General features: G+C 44.8%; 1 protein-coding gene across 1 annotated transcript in view; it reads right to left on the reverse strand.

Moving 5' to 3' along the window:
- Positions 1-1,153: 1,153 nt before the first annotated feature.
- Positions 1,154-20,706, reverse strand: part of Atxn2 (ataxin 2) — a 97,682-nt gene continuing 78,129 nt past the window's right edge. Inside the window, exons 19-25 of the mRNA XM_051161567.1 lie at positions 14,799-14,983; positions 14,268-14,400; positions 10,610-10,663; positions 5,533-5,678; positions 4,532-4,759; positions 2,582-2,750; positions 1,154-1,778 (exon numbers count right to left, since the gene is read on the reverse strand). Of these exons, the coding sequence (XP_051017524.1) occupies positions 1,750-1,778; positions 2,582-2,750; positions 4,532-4,759; positions 5,533-5,678; positions 10,610-10,663; positions 14,268-14,400; positions 14,799-14,983 (944 nt within the window). The 3' untranslated portion in view covers positions 1,154-1,749. The remainder of the gene's footprint in view (positions 1,779-2,581; positions 2,751-4,531; positions 4,760-5,532; positions 5,679-10,609; positions 10,664-14,267; positions 14,401-14,798; positions 14,984-20,706) is intronic.

A 20,706-nucleotide genomic window follows, 5' to 3' on the forward strand; every position in this document is an offset into this window, starting at 1 on the left:
GTGTAGCTCAGTGGTCCCTGCACTCTTGCTACAAACTAACAGTCACCAGCACAAAGAATTAGGTCAACTAACCTGCCCTGACTTTAGACCAGCAATCCATACGGCTTTATTTGTATACATCTTCTGCCTTTGATCATTTCTAGACTGTGTAGGAAAAATAGTGATCATTATGATCAATTTGGGGCCAGAACACTATTTTTACCTAAGTTTCTTTTTTCAGACAGGGTTTTCTCTGTGTAGCCTTGGCTGTCCTGGACTGGCTTTGTAGACCAGGCTGGCTTTGAACTCACAGAGATCCATCCGCCTCTGCCTCCCTGAGTGCTGGGATAGAAGGTGTGCACCACCACACCCGGCACCAAGTTTCTTCAATTTAAGGCTTCACCTCTTTCCTGAGGGCTCTGTCTCTTGTTCACATGTTAGCTTGGCACAGACACTGAGTGACATAGATCGTCATCCACTGCCCTGTAGTGAAGACACAGCCACCAGCCAGTGTGTGGCTGGAGCAAGCAGGACTGGGACAGCAGAAGAGGGGATTTCATTTCTATCGTATCAGAAAGTATTTGGCAAATCTTTCGTTTTATGTACTGTACTAGTAACTTATTCTTGAATAATGCAAATTTGCTACAATGTACAAATGGCTATATGTGAATTAAAAATGTTTCCAGAATTACTATGATCTCTGTTCCACCCATCCACCCCTTGCCTTTCCCATAAAGCAGCCATATGTAAGGTCTCATTCTTCTGCTGTCTGGGTCTCCCAACTGGGACGGGACCAACCAAGGCTCTGTGCTACTAGGCCCAGCCTTGTGGGGTTTGTTTTCCTTTTAAAATAAGTATCTTCTGCCCCCTGCTGGTAACACAGGCCTGAACTGGGATCAACAAGGAAAAAAAGTAAGCTTACAAGAGTCTGCACCTGCTTGCAGATGTGGACTTTTGACTGCTGCCCACCTCTGGCCAGCCTTCCTCCTGCTGAAGTCAACTGCTATCCACCCGAGAGGGAATGTCTATCTTGACTTTTAAGAGCCAGAACTAAAGGTGAAGAAGAAAAGTCATGGTCAACACCTCCTCGGAGACTGGAGCAGCACACCCAGCCTGCCTGCCCAGGGTCTACCTCCCACAGCAGCAGGAGTTGACACAAACACACACTACTAACTAGGTATCAGTTTTTAAAACTTTTTTTATTTTTTAATTTTTTTTTTAGTTTTTATTTTATATTATCTACAAAGTAAAAGTTTTCCCTTAACTTAAAAGTTGAACCACTGTAGACAGTGATTGCCTCATCAAACTTGATTTATAAATAATAATCCGTCAGTTTGGCGGTAAGAATTTACTGAACTTCTGTCAAGTTTAGTAAAAGGGCGTTCCAAGTCTTGATTTTTTTTTTTTTTTTAAAGCGGTAATAGCAGCAAGAATCACTCTTGTTACTTCTTTTGCTAGCTGATGTGTTCATGACTCTCAAGGGCCATTAAGAAATAAATAACTTCCAGTTTCAGCAAGCAGAGCTGGGTACTTGCGGGACCCTGCAACAGCACATGGAATTATGGAACAGCCACGAGTCCCTACATGCCTCTACTCGGTCCAAAACATCTTCCACTGCAAGTGAACTGTTAGCATTCCTATTGGATGTTAAATCAGTGTATCTTTTTTAAAAAAACAAAATAAATGAAGTTCTAGTTTTCTGTGCTTCCAGTTGGTAGAAGCAGTAGAAGGGAGGGGGGAATTTGGCCTTTCGGTTCCTCCAGGGCAGCCTTACAACTGCTGTTGGTGGTGGGCTTGTACTGTAAAAAAGAAAAGTGGCTATTGAAACAACACAGGCACTACTGCCCACCAGCCTAGTGTCTGCAGCACATCACTGTCAACTACTCTTGTGCTCGCTGATAAGACTGGAGGTGTATGCTCCCCCCTCCCCCCAGCTGCAGCCAAGGTGGAGTTGGGGAGGGAAGGGGGTGAGGAGAAACAAACCAGTCAGACGTAAAACCACTTCAGATGCAAGTCCTGGACTTGGGCTTGTGGGGCAGGAGCACAGGCCTTCACACCCCCTCCCACTAACACCAGCCAAGCACCACTGCTTTCCAAGTCACAGGGGAAACAGGTGTCATCACAGCAGCCATCCAGTACGAGACATCATGGGTGTCCTGTGTCAGGGCACAGGCTGGGGCTAAAACTACACTCAAACCAGTCCGCACACAGCACGTGCTCATCAGTGTTCTTCTCCAAGCTACAATCAAACTCGGCCACAGGCATAAACCCCCCACATCCGCCTGTAAGGACTCAGGAAGGAACACGCTTGCCCTGTCTAGCCTGTCATACATAACCAGGAAGGCCAACTGAGTCCTCGGCATGCATCAGAATGAGGCTGCTGCTTCTCAAGCCAACCCTGATACCAGCAGAACACACACAGACTGAGCTCCAGAGGCCCTGAGCCCTGATGCTCCCTGACCGCCACGATCCCTCCTGCGCACACTTGGACGGGCCTTGCTAGTCAGGTTTGGAGCCTGAAGCATTGGTCCTGCCTGCCATTCTACCTGTGTGAGCAGAATGCTCGGGGTGCCCCGGCGGCCCCTGCACACACACGCCTCACCTGAAGGGTGCGTCATATAGGGGAAATGCGCTGTTGTCGAGACTGGAATGGGCTGTAGTGCACTTTGAGCGAGGGCGGCCTGGGGACCGCCGGGTGGCTGTGTCGTCATTAGCATCATTGGCGCATGGGCAGTTGGATGAGAAGGAACCATTCCTGACTGTACATGAGCCTGAAACAGAGAGCTCTTTTACGCATACAGGCAACATCTCCGTCTTAAACAACAAGTCAACTGTTCCTTTCATTGGACTGGGGCTCAAGAAGGGGCAAGATGGACATCCTGGGTCACCTTGAGGCAGATCCTGCAGGGTTGAGATGGGGACACTGGCCACAGCCTCCTAGTCCCCAGCACGTCTGCTCAGATTACCACACAGGGCAAGGTTTCACCAAGAGCAGGCCTCTATTGGGGTGGGAAGGACATTTTCTTAGCTTGCTATGGCACAGGGCCAAGGGTATCAATGCCCTTTTCAAGTCAGAGAGCAACTGACAAGGGCCATGATGGGGACTGCCTCATAGCACCCTGTGCAGCTTCCTGAGTCTTTCCTCCTCCGCACTTCCCCAGTCGTGATGGGTTCCCCAGATGCAGGGTGAAACAGCACTTAGGCCCCTCACTCTAAAAGCCTAGCTGATGGAGCAAAGGCCTCAGTTAATGGCTCCACGGAGATGAGAGAGCAATCTCAAGTTGGGTCAACCTGGTGCTCCGTACCAAGTGGCAGCAAGTTTAAGTTAGAAAGGTGATGCTGGCTGACTGGCTGGCAAGCTCCACCTCGGCTCTGCAGACAGTGGGCAGAGCAGGAAGAGGCTGCTTCCTGCCTCCCATCCTGTGCACTGTGCTAGCTAGACCATCACTCCAGCAAAGCACTGGTTCACACCTTCAAACAGGTCCATGGCTGTTTCCTACGTTAGCCTCTTACTCTTGTACACAAACAAACGAGTGAGGTTTGGGATGAGCCCATCTTACACATAAAGTCACAGCCTCTGCTGGATGCTTACAGGAACCTGACTCTCTCAAGTCTCACTCCATCAGATCACACTGACCAAATGGGCTCCCCTCCCCACTGTTGCCCGCCAATCAACAGGAGAATATCCTATAGACCCTTACCTCTAGGGGGAAGGACACCTAGGAACAAGCTAACCTTTTGCAAGAGACCCAGCTACACGGCATCTGCAGCTCACACCTTGCCAGAGCCTCACTGGCACACTGTGACAGGAAATGGAATCATTCAGTAACTCTTCTAAGTAAGACCCGCCTCAAGGAGCTGTGATCAAAAGTAAGAGACATCTGATGCAGCCACCGTACGCTAACAGCTACAGGAAGGCCCTGGCCCTGGGCTGCCCTGGCTCTATCAGCAACCACACCTTTCAACCTTAGAACTTTACACTGTAGGAAAGAAAGCTCCAGATGATCTTGGGGCTACCCTGGAGCATCAGTTGCACTGCACCACAGTCCAAGGCCAAGCACTCAGGAAGCACAACACAGGACTGCAGCAGATAGAGGGTAACCAGGCAAACAACTGAGACACTAACAGGCCTAGTGCAGTCACCTCAGAGAGTGGAGAACCATCGAAGGCCTACCTGCCATCCTGCCCTCAGGCTCCCATGTGTGCGTGTGTAGGTGTCTGTATGTGTACACATAGACACATAGTGTTCGTGAAGCTAGAGACGTAGCAAAGCAGACACAGAAAGGGAAGGACTGGGGTGCATTCCAGACTCAAGAGAGTTTTAAGGTCTCAGCTGGGAAATGCTAAATCACAATTTCACTGATCCATCACAAAATCATAGCAACATTCACTGAGGGCCAGAAGATCACGTACTAAGCAGGAAGGGGGAGACAGGCAGATGGCACCACACACAGGGTTTCCTGGCTTGGAGAGCACCTGGCTCCTTGCTGCTTATCTGACAACCACCACACCCTATGTGGCCTTCACAGAAACTTGGCTAGTGCTGGTTTACCTGAGGTACGTGGGCCATGTGGGGTGGGGTGGTATATGCCGGCTGAACATGAGAAGGATGGATGGTGAAGACTGTCTGTTGTGCTGCTGGAAAACTGCTCTGTGGAGATTGTGTATTAGAGGCAGGTGTCATGGAAGGTGGGGTTGGTGCCAGTCCCGCGTGGTAAATGGCTGACTGCTGCTGTGGACTGGCCAGATGAAGAGCCTGGGCGGCCTGGTGTTGATGGTGCTGCAAAGCAATGGGAAACTTTACCGAGAAGCCATTAGAAATCAGAGCTTTATAAAAGTAATAGCACAACACTCAACACACACACACACACACACACACACACAGAGAGAGATAGAGAGAGAGGAGAGCGTGAGAGCACAAGCTCGCTCAAGTCTTAGCCAGACAATTACAAGTCCAAACAAGTCGAGGTGGAGCAAATGACAAGATGTCAGAGGCATTGACTGCCCTGCTAGCACATGTGACTAAAGAAGCCAGCACTACTGTTTAGCTCCAGTAATGAAATTCCAGAGAATGTTTTACACTTAACTAACAACTTTAATAAACTAGACCAGCTTGGCCCTCCTCCACCCCACCCCCAGCCACCCGGTTTCTCTGTGTAGCCTTAGCTGTCCTGGACTCAATTTGTAGACTACAATGGCCTCAAACTCAGAGATCTGCCTGCCTCTGCCTCCTGAGTGCTGGGATTACAAGCCTGTACCACTGTGCCCAGCTCTAAAGCAGCTTTTCAACATTCGTGTTTCTGCTATTTACTCTTAGGGTATGGCTTACTTGTTGGGAATTGAATTCGCAACCTCTGGAGGAGTAGTTAGTGCCCTTAACCTCTGAGCCATCTCTCCAGCCCCCTTGATGTGGCATTTTCAGGCCTCCTCTGTACCCACAACTGCCTGCAGCTGCATAAGGATGGCTGCCCTATAGATCCTGGTCACATGGAGCCTTGTAAGCAGCAGGGACAAGGAAGCAGCTGTGCTCGCACAGGCCATGCCTCCCCTTACCTGAACAGGACTGGGTGCAGGATGACTTCCACCATGCTGGCTTTGTTGCTGTCCGGTGGGAGTGGCCGCAGGCTGAGGATGGGGAGTATGTGGATGCAGGGTTGCATTAGGATGTGCATACTGCTGAGCAAGGGAGCCAGTGGAGACTGAGGTGAAAGGAAAAGGAATGTGTACAATTGACACACACTGATGACCACTGTCAGCCCACTATGCCTTACTGACAGTGCTTTCCCAACACTACAATCTAGCCCATGCTACTGCCATTCTCTGCAGCCATTTATATCAGGCACAGTGTGAAGACAGATGTAAAAGCTCTGCTTAAGAAGGCCAGCATCTGATCACATGCTATAGCTCTAGACATTAACACTTAGTCGAATTTACTCAAAATAGTCCCTGTTTCTTCTGGAGGCTTAAAAGCATAGGCAGAAACAAGTCCAACAATCACACAGGCCCACATAAAGAGAGGTGCAGCCCGCCTCTCTCTAGGCCATCTTCTGGCTACCCTCACCATGCTACTGCCTTGGAGTGGTCCCAGTACACCAATGAAACTGGGAGCAAGGACAAGGTCACTACCATTCAGTCAATCACTGTACCCACTCTAAGGTAGGCATACTCTGTCCCTCGGGAGTCTCCTACTAAAGCCTGGGGACGACACTGACCCCATCCTGTTAGCTAGAGAACACGGAAGGGAACATGAGACTGTTAGAGTGTGACTATAAGGGCAGAGACCCAGAGGTGCTCTTTATCCATCTAGTAGAGCCCCACTTTGGTACCAAACAAGGAGATCAACTATTGGGTGAACCTGTGCCTTCACAAAGCAACAGGCTGAGAATGAAAGGCCCAGGAAGGTCTCACTGCTCTGTGACTCCTGACAGCTCATGAGTAAAACTTAACAGTGAGCAGAAACCAGAGTGCACTTGAGCACATGTCTATCAGCACTAGACCCTTCGCCCTCCACAGCCAGGCCCACACACAGATGTTGTCATATCACATTCATGCTCTTCAGATAATGTCAGCAAACACATGGGGTGTGGCAGAGGAGAAGCAACACTTCAGGGTCAGCACCAACGTTCCTGAGAATGGAGAACTCTGGCTGTGTACAACCTGAGTGGTCCAGAGGGTTAGGAACAGGAAACATTCCTGAGATGTCACAGTGCAGGGCAGGGTACTCTATTCCCAACCTGTGGTCTTGAATGGTGAATGCCATCTGAGAGGGCAAAGCGGGATGGGTGACCTGTGCACCTAACCACCAAGGCCACAACCGTCACCAGTGTTGCTCAGTACGCAGGTGAAACTGATGACAACAATCTTGTTTAGACCTTGGGAAAGCTTTGAGGTAACAGGCATAATCTCACAGGGTTTTTAGTGTGATGATTTTCTGAGTAAGGGGAGTAGTCTGTCTTCTAACTCACTGGTTAAAAGCCACCCATAACCCTCACAGCACTTGTAGCTCCTTTTCTTTTTGGAGACAGCGTCTGCTAATGTAAACTAGGCTACTGGGCGGTAATGACAGGTATAAATGTCTCATTTTAAAACCACGTAAAGTGTTTATTAAGTGTTTCCTTTGTGGCACCGTTAAATCCAACTGATGGAAAGCAATCTTCAAATTCTACTTATGAGGTTTCATAAAGATAGTGGGTACAGAAGCTCAAGCGCTCTGAAATTTCATTAGTAATTACTTCCTAAGTTTCAGAATACAAAGAAAGTTTTAAAAGGCTTGGAGACACAGCTCAGCACAGAGCTTTGCCCAGGAGAAGGTCCTGAGTTTCACTCCCAGAAAAGGAGGGAGAAACAACTAATAACTCGGAAGGAAATTCTTGCAAGATGCTGCACTACCTTTACCATGGCAGCACAGCTCTGCAGGGACAGTGACTATGTCCATGAAATCTCAGAGTCAAAATCTGTCAATTGGGAAAATGTAAAGGTCTTGATTTTGTCATTTGAAAAAATAAAGTCCCCCCCCCCTTCTCTTTTCTTTTTCTTTCAGAGCTCCAGTTGACCTGAAACCCTGCCATCCTGTGTCTCTCTTTCAGAGGGACTGGCACCAGCATACCACACCCAGCCAGGGTCAAACAGCTCTAATACTTACTTATAGTTTATGCTGAGGATTGAAGCCAGAGCCTCCTGCATATTAAGTACACAGTCTACCACTGAGCTACACCCTTAGCCACGTTCTTAAGATTTAATACTTAAGTAAAGGCAGGGCCTGGTGGAGTCCAAGCTACCTCAAGCTCACCAGGCAGCTGAGGATGACCCTGAACTTCTAAGAGGCTCTCCTGCTTTAGCTTCTGACGTGGTGCGGTCATAATTTCAACACCATATTCAGTTTTAAATTTTATTTTTATATACAAGGTCTTGCTAGCCCCAAACTCTCAGGCTCACTCAAACTTCCTGCTTTAGCCTCCTGAATAGGCAAGACATAGGTAGTATCATGTTTAACTTTACGTGTTTAAAGACCTTAGAACTATTATTATTGCTGTGTGTGTAGGCAAGGGGATGGGATTGGAGGAATTTGACTCAGCTCTCATGTGGAAGGCAGCAGAGTTGGTTTTCTCCTTCTGCCTTTATGCGGATTCTGGAGATTGAGCTCTAGTTGCCAGGCTCTCACAGAAAATGCATTTTTATCATTGAGCCATCTTGCTGGCCCTATTATACCTTTAAAAAAGATATTTTTTCGTATGCATGAATATTTTGCCCGTATTTAAGTCTGTGCAACACATGTGTGCAGTGCCCACAGAGACCAGAAGAAAGCACTGCATCCGTGGCACTGTAGTTATAGATGGCTGTGAGCAGCCACGTGGGTGCTGGGAACCAAACCTAGCCAGGGTTCCTCACTGCTGAGCTGTTCTCTGCAGGCCTCCTATTATGCATTTTAACAAAGTATCTCTGTAGCAGGAGTATTCTAGCTTACAGGTTCTCACTCACAGCACCAATGCTGTAGGGAACCCACAGTGGCTGGATCCACACAGGCTTTGTCTATAAAAACCCAAACAGAAACGGAGCTCACATCCCTCGTAAACAGAAAGGAACAAATCCTTAGAAGTGAAAACCAGATGTGTGCTGCAAACAACACTTTCAAGAGCACCACTAGAAATGTTTTCATCTGGTCACTTTGTGGCTCAAGGGGCTAAAACAAGCACCTTACACAACTCTTTCCCCTTGAATATGAAATGAGAAACTGGGGAAATGGCAACCTGACACTGTAATCCCAGGACAAGCAAAGCTAAGGATGATACATACTGGAGAGAGGGAAATTATAAAAACAATAGGGGAAAAGAGCAGAGATGAGGGAAGGTAAATAAGAGCAGAATTTGGGGAGATCGGAGAGCAAGGCTTTCAGGGCAGGGCAGGATTCAATGGTTTCTGCTCTTCTGGCTAATTTAACTACTTGGAAAGTTCTGAAGTGGCTACTCAACAGCTAAAGCACTACTTAGAAGGCTTGCGCAGCCTCATGAGAGCTGGTGAGGAAGTGAGGCCAAACCTTTAACATTAGCTACCTTTCAAAAACAGCTAAGTTAAGGTGTTAACAGAAGCAAACTTAGGGCCTCATGTTTAATCTGTACATAGGTTCTGTCATTTTGATCTTCGATGACAAGCCATTGGTGATCACCAGCACTTGGAAACTCTGGAAATAAGCACAACAGGGCCCTCCAAGCTCAACAGTAATTCCGAAAAGGAACTGTAACTCAAAGGAGCAAATTTTAGGGGCAGAGGGGACAAAGGACAGCTAACTGAACTAGCAGTGGTGACTGAAGCCCCAATAGCAGCTGTAGACTTCCTTGCTGACTCCTCTCAGGAGGAAGCTATGCTCAGGCTGTCAGTGCTTAGGGATGACGATCAAGGACCCTTCAAGCATTTACCAGGAAAATGACCATAACAGAGTGAGGGTAACTGCACTTGGGACCTCAAACTGTATCCGTAAAGCTCTCACGAACAGTCTCAACAAGACGACTTTCCCAAGGGCATCTGAAAGGACTCCATTTGTTAACTTATCCCAGGCACCAAAAAATTCCAATTAATTTTGGACACCTGACGCTTGGCACAAGTAATTAAAAGGTAAGGTCAGAATGTTCCCAAAACCCTTTATCTTTATCTGTATTTGTAGTCATCCCAAACTTTAGACCCTAGTTCAAGAATGTGAAAGCTTAACATTCTCCAGAACAATGTTTCATACAAAAAGACATTAGCAACATACATTTCTAAAGGGTCTTTTATAATCAGTACCCATGTGGGCCTACTTTATTGTAAAACACTGCCTTGGTAACAGGGAAACTTGATCTATCAAGTTCATGAGGGAAGAAGGCGGCCTAGATCCCATACTGCTGGCTTCGAGGCCCTCTCATGCTGAAGGAATCTCTGGACACCACAACTGTATCTGCTCCCAGTACTTTAAAGCCTCTAGTCATGTAAAGACTGAGAAGACAGGACTGCTTCTCTAAGTACCTCGTCCACCCTGTGCTGTAAGGAATCTCAGTGAGGACACCACAAAGCTTTAAGCTTTATACAAGCATGTGGCTTGGTACAAAACAGCATTAACTGTTCAGACACATTTACCTGGATGAGGAAAGCATAAGGCATCTTCCACAATTACACTTTTGCTTTGTGTGCTGCTTCATGAAACTACTCAGCCTTTCTCTGACTCCAACTTTTTTTCTTCCTCTTTTTGTTTTTGTTTTTTTGAGACAAGGTTTCTTTATGTAGTTTTCACTGTCCTGGAACTTGCTCTGTACACCAGGCTGGCCTCCAACTCACATCAATCTGCCTGCCTCTGCCTCCCGAGTGCTGGGATTACAGGTGTGCACCACCACGCCCAGCTGACTCCACCTTTCTTAAACTGAGCACAGTTCTTAAACACAAACACAGCGACAATTCTTTACTTTTTTTTTTGTACTAGGGAATGAAATCAGAGCCTGGTGCTAGGGCAATTATTCCACCACTGAGCCACATCCCCAGCCCAGACATGCACACTTTGAATGATTTTGTCTGGTAGAAGGAAAATACACTTAGCTACTTTAACATGTATCCCTTAAATAGTGTTTACTGTGTAATTAAAATTAGTATAAAAAACCCAACTCACTGGCAAAGTAGAAAGAAGGGCTTGTCTCCTTGTTGTATGGTAATTTGGGACATGCTGAATTTGGGAAATAGAAAGGTAAATTAGCCTCTTGCGGTGTGCATTCCTGATGGTCTTTTGTACTCTTGCACGGCTCGTTTTGACAGGGGTGACCAGCACTGTAAATAAGCATTGCTGCAGAGATTTACAAGCCAAAAGGACTGAACCGGAAGGCTTTCCTTCTGTACTGAGGTAGCAAGCCCGCACGCTGACTTGCTTAAATAAAAAGAATAAGATTATTATCTGATATAGAACCATTAACTTATAAGAAGATCAACATGCCATCCATCAAACAGCCTTCAGATAAGCAATGTACCCAGAAAAAGCAGTATTTAAGCAAATTCATGAGACATAATTTTCCAAGGCAACATAAATGTGATCACAAGCCCTTGGTAGTGAATCCCAAGGTTCATGATATAAATATATAAACATACATATTATACCACTTTTTCTAAAATGTGCCTGTATAAAAGGGTATAATTAAAGCACCTGGGAGAATGCATGCCAACATTAACAAGTAGATGTCAGAAGGATTATGGGAAACTTTATTTTGTTATGCTAATTGCACTTAAAAAACTTATCTGCATTAAACTATGCATGTCAAAAATATATAGCTGGGCGTGGCTGTGCACACTTTTAATCCCTGCACTTGGGAGGTAGAGGCAAGTAGACTTCTGAGTTCAAGGCCAGCCTGGCCTACATAGCAAGTTCCAGGACAGCCAGGGCTACATAGAGAGACCCTGTCTTTTTGGGGGGACTGCGGAGAGGAAGGACACATTAAATTATTCTGGCTGATTTGTCAATCAGATACCTTTATCATTGTTTCTGAAAATGAAGCCACTGCTGTAATACCAACTCAGATGAACCAGAGACTGGATGTGAGGAAAACAGAAATTATAGTGACCTCTTAGGAGGGCAGAGGCAACAGGGTAAGGATGCTAACAAAGTCCTTCCTTAGAAAGAGACAACATCAGGCACCATGTAGTCTTCCTTAACATGAGGGCCTTTGCTTTGACTGCACCAGTAACTATCAACAAAATGATTACTCGAAATTAGCAGCAATAACTGAGGACAAAGCATCACAACATCATAAAATCTCAAAGTGTAGCTAGAAATCAACATATTCAATTATCTGATTTCTTGGGTTATATAAAATACATACTTTTCAAAGGAAACAAACATAAAATTAACATTTCCATACAGCAGTTTTCAATCAGTATGTCTGGTATAACTGACCTGTGGAACAGCCAAAATAACTGAAATGAATGACAAAGTCCTCACAAACGTATCTAAACATATTAAAAAATGACTTGTGACTGAAAAATAAACAATTCACTTCCGTGTGTGCTTTTGTAGGACGTGCATGACAAAGGCAAACCTGGATGAGCAGCCTCACCATGCATGCATGCAGGCAGGCACCCTCTGCACAGCACTGCACTGGCAGCCACACAGTGGCTGGTCCTAAGAGCACTGGAAACTACAGCTGCCTCTTAATCCAATGGGATGCCAGAACAGATGAGGAAAGGCATGGCTTCTTCTACTTCACGCTGTGAGCAGAAATGTCCAAACAATCTAAAAAGCTCTTTAGCCAAGCCTTTATCAAGCTGGAAAACTGCAGAACTGCATGCAAAGTGCAAGACAGCCAGCAAGAGTCACCAGCAACGTTTCCATACAAGGTCTGATCTAGCTCCATGGAGCACAACTCAACACACACTAAGGAACACATCATGGTGAAATTATAAACCAGGCCAGGCTGTCACTTTATAAATCAAATTACAGGGGACTTTTATTTGAGATAGGGTCTTGCTGTGCCACCCAGACTAGTCTCTGAATACCTGGTGCTCCTTTTTCCTGGTGTACACAGGGGTGAGACTTACAGGCATGCTCACTGTGCCAGTCTGACAGACAGACTTCTTGAAAGAAATGTTTTCTTTTTCTTTTTCCTGGCTTTTCAAGACAGGGTTTCTCTGTGTAGCCTAGGCTATCCTGGACTCACATTTTAGACCAGGCTGGCCTCAAACTCAGAGATCTGACTGCCTCTACCTCCCACTGCTGGGATCACAGGCGTGTGCCACCATGCCAGGCAAAAGAAATGTTTTCTAAAGCACAGCAATTTGCAATTGCCCTACTCTTTATTTCAAATGCCTAGTGCATAGTAATAATAATTATAATAATAATAATAATAATAATAATAATAATAATAACAACAACAACAACAACAACAACAACAACAACAATAAATAAATACTAGATGTTAATGATCAAAAACTCTTAAGTGTTAATGTGGAAAAGCAGACTTTAAAGTTTTATAATGTATCCTAACTGCTAATGAATCCTGGTGACAGGTGTGTGTCCGCTCCGAACATATGCGTGTGGTCACAAACACAGGGAGAATGGTCAGGGTGCCCAATCCTACTGTTCTCAGTCAGCATAATGTTAAGCCATCAAGAAGGACCAGTAAGTGTTTCCAGGAACCTGTAAACTTAATTGTTCTGTATATGCTCATTAAGGCATCAAACTGAAAAGATGAGATACAAGGTCTATACGGCTGCATGCACACTTCTCAGTGCAGGAATAACCCAAACTTACTTAGCACTCCAGAACAGTTCATTTAAAGTTGGGAGTAGTTCAAGGTGTGCTATAAAAAGCATACAAGCATACTGTAAGGTGGTCCAATGACTCTACATGGTAAGATGTGGAAGTTTATCTTGCAAGGCTTAGGCAGGATAAACATGAGCAGGGGCAGAAAAATGCTCTCCTATTAATTTTTTTTTTCCTCCCCTGAAACAGGATCTCACTATATAGCCCTGTTGTCCTGGAACTCACTCTGTAGACCAGGCTGGCCTTGATCTCACAGAGATCTGCCTGCTTCTACCTCCCAATGCTGGGATTAAAGGCGTGTGCCACTAAACCTAGCTCATTTCACCCCCTTCACCCTCCCCCCGCCCCGCAGACGGGTCTGTGGAGCCCTGGCTGTCCTAGACTTACTTTGTAGATCAGGCTGACCTCGACTCAAACTCACAGAGATCCGCCTGCCTCTGTCTCCTGAGTGCTGGGATTAAAGGCGTGCGCCACCACACCTGGCTACCATGTCATCATTTTTTAAAGAAGAAACATGTCAAGACAGAGGAACTGCAGGTACAAAGTAAAAGTAAATTGCCAATACTTATGAATCAGACATAAGTTGTTTTTGTTTTAAGATCTTAACACTCAATGGCACAAGAGTCAGATTATTTTTTGCTCCTTTTTGCTTTTTGAGGTAGCGTCTCTATGTTGTCCAGGCTTATCTATAACCCCTGGGCTTAAGTGATCTTACCTCACATTCCCCCTCACCCCTAGTAGCCAGGATATGGTTACACCACCTCACCTACTTCAGGCTATTCTTTTTTATTTTTTGGGTTTTCGAGGCAGGGTCTCTCTGTTAGCCTTGGCTGTCCTGGATTTGCTTTGTGGACCAGGCTGGCCTCGAACTCACAGTGATTCGCCTGCCTCTGCCTCCCGAGTGCTGGGATTAAAGGCGTGCGCCACCTCACTCGGCTCTCAGACTATTCTTAAAGAGTACTTTTACAGACCTTTACAACTATAGTCACACACATAGAAAAGACAATAGGATGCTTCCTACCATACATCGCATGCGTCTGCTCGTGAGCCCCGAACTGAGCTGCTGAAGAAGACACTAAACCAGGCTGTGCATGTGCTGGAGGTGCCATCATCCTGGCATTACCTTGTATGACAGGACTGTACACATGAGGATGCTGTATTTAGACAAAAACACAAAAGAACATTACACTGAAACCAAAAATGAACAATGTGGATTTTAGTTAAGATTCTTTTTTAAAAGATTCATTGTGTGTGTGTGTGTAAGTGGGTACACATACGTGTCTGTACTGGTGCCTGAATAGGGGATCAGATCCCCATTCATGTATGTATGGTTCACATACGTACATACAGGCAAAATAATCATACATGTAAAATAAAAAATCTAAGAAAAATTATTATTGTTCTAACTTGCAGAGACACATATTTAAAAAGGTCCCAACCCCTTAATTACCTGCTATCATAAAACAAAGTCAAAAAACCCATAACTATAGACATGATTGAATTGAGATGCTTTTCTACGGAGTGAACATGAGTTAGGCCCCACTGGTCTTACCTGAGACTGATAATGTGGCACATGCTGAACCAGAGGCTGACTGGGAAACTGCTGAGGACTGTAGGCAACATACTGAGTGGAGTAGGCGGGTGGGGTGGCTACAATGGGCGGCCCTGCTGCAGAGGCAGGGTGCATTATGGTGCTTTGATGGTGCTGGTCCTGTCGCTGTTGGGGCATATTTGGTACTGTAGGAAGGAAAAAGAAGCACACAGATAGGAAATGAAACCTCCTCAGCACAATGCATGAGCTTGCATGGCCTATTGGGTTCTGTATGATCTGAGTCTGATTCTGCCTCTCAAACGCTGTCTCACAGCCCACACCCACCTCCAGTCCCGCTGAGCTACTGTCCTACTCTCTCAGACAAAAATGTGACTCATCCTTCAGAGTTTAGCTGTCAAGTGACTCTCACTTGACTTTCATCTCTAACAGAAGATATGGTTTCAGGATGGGAGAAGGAGGGTACCACAGGGACAGTCTAATACTCCAGATTATAACATAGAAGCCATGAAAGGTTTGTTTCAGAAGAAAAACAATGATGACAAAACAGCCAATACAAATCCAACACCCACCACCAACTCCTTTGCTTTCCCATCTGTTTTTGTAGACCTCTGTAGACCAGGCTTCGAACTCTTAAAGACCCACCTGCCTATGCCTCTCCAAGTGCTGGAATAAAAGACGTGTACCACTTTGCCTGGCTTAATATTTTATAATATAAAATATATTATATAAAAATCTATTATTTTATACAATTTTAAAGTAAATTTATATTTATAAAAATATAAAGCATAGTTAACATTTTTATTTTATTCTTTTATTTTCTTAGAGTCACTAAGCTTTGGACCTTTGGAAAGCTAAACAAGGGTCCCACCATTAAGTGACAGCGCAAGCCAAGCTCAGCCCAGCCCGCCTCTGTTTTTCCCAACATCACACAGGACCAAGTGCACCAAGTAGCAGGTGTCTAACCAACAGTCCTAGTGCTGCTGTGCAAAAAGAAATGAAAAACCCTTTTCTATCTTCCATATTCCTACAAAGGTTTCTGTTCCTGATAAATCTTAGCTAAGAGCTGGGCACATCTTTAATGCTAACACCCAGGAGGCAGAGGCAAGAGGATCCCTGTGTAAAGCTCACAAACACACACTGCACCACCCGTGCATTTCCTCCCACAAATGCACATCAGCTGGAACTGTCACATCTCTTTCTGATGTCATGTTGCCTGTGGGAGGAACTGTCTCATGAAGGGTACAGCACCAATAACATATAACATGGCTGGTTCACTCGGTCAACAGAACTAAAGCAACTATTATTGTCTGTGTTTATTATTTTAAATACTTAAAAAGACTGGCTGAACATTTAATGATTACTGCTGTTATTTATCTATTCAGAAAATAAAACTGAAAATAGATCAAAGTAATATAATGAATTTTTTTTTTCCAACATAATACTAGCAGTTCCTATGTTAGGGAAGAAAAAAAAAAAAAAATCAGCTTCTTTTGATTGAGTGTTAAAAAAAAAAAAAGCAAAAAACTCCATGAACCAAAATATTGCTTTTATCAAATAAAAATGTGCCTAGTTAATTTCACGAAGATTAATATATTCATTAATTGTGTTATCTTTCTGTGGATTTTTAAAAAGGTGCTCAAGTATTGCTGAGCTAATGAAGTGCTTGCTAGCATTTATGAAGCCCTAAGTTCATCTCCAGCACCGCATACGCCAGCAGAGATAGTGCACACCTATATTTGCAGCACAAGGGAAGTGGAGACAAGAAGAACAGAAGTTCAAGGTCCTCAACTTTTGAGGCTGGTTTGGCCTGCAAAATACATTAAAAACAAGACAAAAACCCCAAAGCTAGTCATGGATACCTGCTCTCCACAAAAGATATCCTATGTACTTGGCTGTAGTGGTTTCTCCAAAATTGAGCGTATACTCGTATTAGATTATTTGAGATGAACCATACTTTAGCTATTTCACATATCACTCAACTAGGAGCAATTTTGCTCAACAGAGACCACGTAACAGTATCTGGAGACCTTTTAGTCGTCATAATCAAGTAAGGGGGAGTGCTACTACTAGGGTCTAGTGATTGCTCATAAGCACCCCCAGTTCGCAAGAGACTTCTCCCCACCATAGAAAAGAAGACCAGTCACAGATGGAAATGGTGCCAAGGTTAAGAAAACCTACATTAAGCCTGACATGGTGGTACAGGCATGAAGCTCAGAACCTAAGTACAAGTGGCAAGATCATTCCACACACCCACAAAGAGAACTGGAGGCCAGAGTAGGCTCAATGACTCTGTCTTAGACAAAGCAGATGTGTGTGTGTGTGTGTGTGTGTGTGTGTGTGTGTGTGTGTGAGAGAGAGAGAGAGAGAGAGAGAGAGAGAGAGAGAGAGAGAGAGAGAGAGAGAGATCTACTTTATGTTAATTCCCTGACTGACATGTTTTTAAACATAACTCTACTTGTCTTAGAGGATGCATAAAAGGTGAATATAATTTATGGTGAGGGAAACTGAGGTGATTTATGCAGAGATCTACTGCCACAAAAGAAAAAGTGTCTGTGGGGGCTGGAGAGATGGCTCAGTGGTTAAGAACACTGCTTGCTCTTCCAAAGGGACCCTGGTTCAATTCCCAGCACCCACATGGCAGCTCACAACTGTCTGTAACTCCAAGATCTGACACCTCTACACCAACACATGTACATAAATTAAAATTAAATAAAACTTTTTTAAAAAGGTGTCTGAAATTTCAGAAGCCAGCGCTTATATATTTGAAAAATATTAGAAATATCTTTGTCCAGCACCTCACTTTGTTCAGCAGCAGCACAGCAGTAAGGACAAACACACAGGCAGAGATAGCTGCATTTCCAGGACTTTCTAAGTTACTCCTTTGAAGACAGAAACAGCTGATGTTTGGGGCCGGGCATGGTGGCTGGTGGCGCACACCTTTAATCCGAGCACTCGGGAGACAGAGGCAGATGGATCGCTGTGTGCTCAAGGCCAGCCTGGTCTACAAAGTGAGTCCAGGACAGCCAAGGCTACACAGAGAAACCCTGTCTCAAAAAAAAAAAAAAAAAAAAAAGAAAGAAAAGAAAGAAAGAAAGAAAGAAAAGAAACTGCTTATGTTCTCCTAAGAGCAGTTTAAGAGGCAAATACCGAGCAATTCAAGAGATCTTCCACTTACGTACAGAACAAATTTATTCTTCAATTTTCACCTTGATGAAGGGAGAGAATCTCCTCTAGGTTAATTTCTAACTTTACTGTGCATCTAGTATAAATGCCAGCTGGAAAAACAAGTATGAAATTCCTTAAGTTGATAATGCCCAAATACATAACACACCATTTTCCCCCCAATCTTTGGAGACAGCCTTAAAAAGGGCATTGATAAGCCTGTCTGTACCTCTGTTTTTAGCTCATGCAAACTCCATGAATCTAACAAAGCAAAGCAAAGTTTCAGCTACAAAGCAAAGATGGATGGATGTAAGAAGCACCACCACCTCACAGGGCCTAGTGAAGAACTGGATTTGGGACTACAACATGGGTCATCAAGTGGCAGCTGTGACACACAAAAAGTAACTCTAGGATGCATGTGATGCACAAAAACTGAGAGGGAGGTGAATAACGGGGGTCCTGTAGCTTGAGCTTGCATCCTTGGGTAGTGTTTGTTTAAAAGGGTCCCTCGGGCTGGGCGTGGTGGGCACACGCCTTTAATCCTAGCATCTGAGCTCCTAATCCTTCTGCCTCAGTTTCCCAAATGTTGGAATTACAGGTGTGTGCTATAAAACACAATGAGAAATGACACGACACATTCATACACCATTCATAGCCCAGACTTAAAGAGGAAATACAGTCTATGATTGCAGCAATTTGGGAGGCTGAAGAGGAATAACTCATGAGTGCCAGGCTTCCTGGAACACAGACAGAGTGCAAGGTTAATCTAGGCAACTTTAAGATTCTCTTCCCTCTCTCTCTGCCTGGATCACCATGCATACATGAAGCCCTGGGTTCAACCTTCAGAAATACCACAAAACGAGAAAAACAAAACAAACAACCGCTCCCTGCCCCAACAAACACAAAGCAAAAAATTTGCCCAGTATTGTCCTGTAAATTACTATTATGTGGCAATATCAGTTTCCAGGGCTAAAGGCACATAAGACTACTTTAAACTGCATGCCTGTAATTGTAGCACTCAGGTGTCAGAGGCAGGCAGATAGCTGTGAGTTCGAGGCCAGCCTGGTCTAACAAAGAGAGTCTAGAAGAGCCAGGGCTACACAAAGAAACCCTGTCTTGAAAAATGAAAAAAAGAAGAGACACTTTTTTTTGATTCAGGGTTTCTCCATCTGCCTCTTCTTCCCAAGTGCTAGGATTAAAGGCATGTGTCACCATGCCCGGCCTGAGAGACTCTTTTAAACAAACACTACCCAAGGATGCAATCATCAAGTTTCATATGCTGGAAAGACTTTTAAAAACACACTCATGGTACTTACAGAAGACACAAAGGAAAAAACCGTTAAGAACAAGCAGTAAGTAACACTGGGAGTAGGGGTAGGAGAGACTCAGGGGTCAGCACTGTGCTCCCTCTGCACAGGGACAGGGCGAGACTCACAGCATCACCTTAGCAGCTAATAGCCACCTACACTTCAGCTCCAGGAGAGCCAACACCCTCTCCAGGTTGCTGTGTAAGTGGTGTACATACATATATATGAGCAGATACACAAATAAATTAAAATGAAAATTTAAAAAATAAAATAAATAAGCGGGGGTAGAAGAGATCAAAAGGTCTGTGGTTAAAAGTGCTTGATTTGAGACCATCTAAAAACAAAATAAAACAAGACATTTTATTGGGTGGTGAGGGTATACAGGCCTTTAATCCCAGCACTTAAGATGCAGGAAGATCTCTGTGAGTTCAAGGCCAGTGGGGTCTACACAGAGAAACTGTCTCAAAAAACCAAGCCAAACCAAATCAAACCAACCAACAACAAAAAACACCTCTAGTTCCATGGAATCTGACACCCTCTTTTGACCTCTACAAGCAAGTGCTGGTGCATATGCGCCTGTGTGTACACATGCGCACACACACACACACACACACACACGCTCTCTCTCTCTCTCTCTCTCTCTCTCTCTCTCTCTCTCTCTCTCTCTCTCTCTCTCTCTCTCTCACAAATTCAACATTTAATCTTGGGGTCTGAAGAAATGGCTTAAAGTTAAAATTCTAATGCCCTTTGAGAGGACTTGAGTTCAGTACCCAGTACCCATGTTGGGCAGCTTACTACTAATAGGTAAATAACGAGAAACAGCTATGGGGTCTAAGCACTCATTGCTCTTCTGAAGGTCCTAAGTTCAAGTCTCAGCACCCACATGGCAGCTCACAACTGTCTGACGCCATCTTCTGGTGTATAGACAAAAGTATCCACATATTTCATCATGGAGAAAATCTAAGCTGGGCCTAGTGCTGAACAACTATAATTTCAGGAATTGGGTCTAAAGGAACAGAAGTTCACTGTCATTTTAAAAGTCATAGTTCAAGGCCAGCGTCAACTACATGAGACTATCTCAAAAGCTAAACAGAAGCATGTGGGAAGTGGCTTGGCCTATAAAGTACCTGCTGTGCAGACAGTAGGCCCTGATAGGTCCACAGACAGTAGGCCCTGATAGGTCCACAGCACCATGTATGCAGGTCTATAAAGTACCTGCTGTGCAGACAGTAGGCCCTGATAGGTCCACAGCACCATGTATGCAGGTCTATAAAGTACCTGCTGTGCAGACAGTAGGCCCTGATAGGTCCACAGCACCATGTATGCAGGTCTATAAAGTACCTGCTGTGCAGACAGTAGGCCCTTATAGGTCCACTGCACCATGTATGCAGGCATGAGTGGGGCAGGCCTGTAATCCTGGAGATGGAACTTTGGGGGCT

The sequence above is a fragment of the Acomys russatus genome, chromosome 19 (genome assembly GCF_903995435.1).
Source record: "Acomys russatus chromosome 19, mAcoRus1.1, whole genome shotgun sequence".
Lineage (NCBI taxonomy): Eukaryota > Metazoa > Chordata > Mammalia > Rodentia > Muridae > Acomys > Acomys russatus.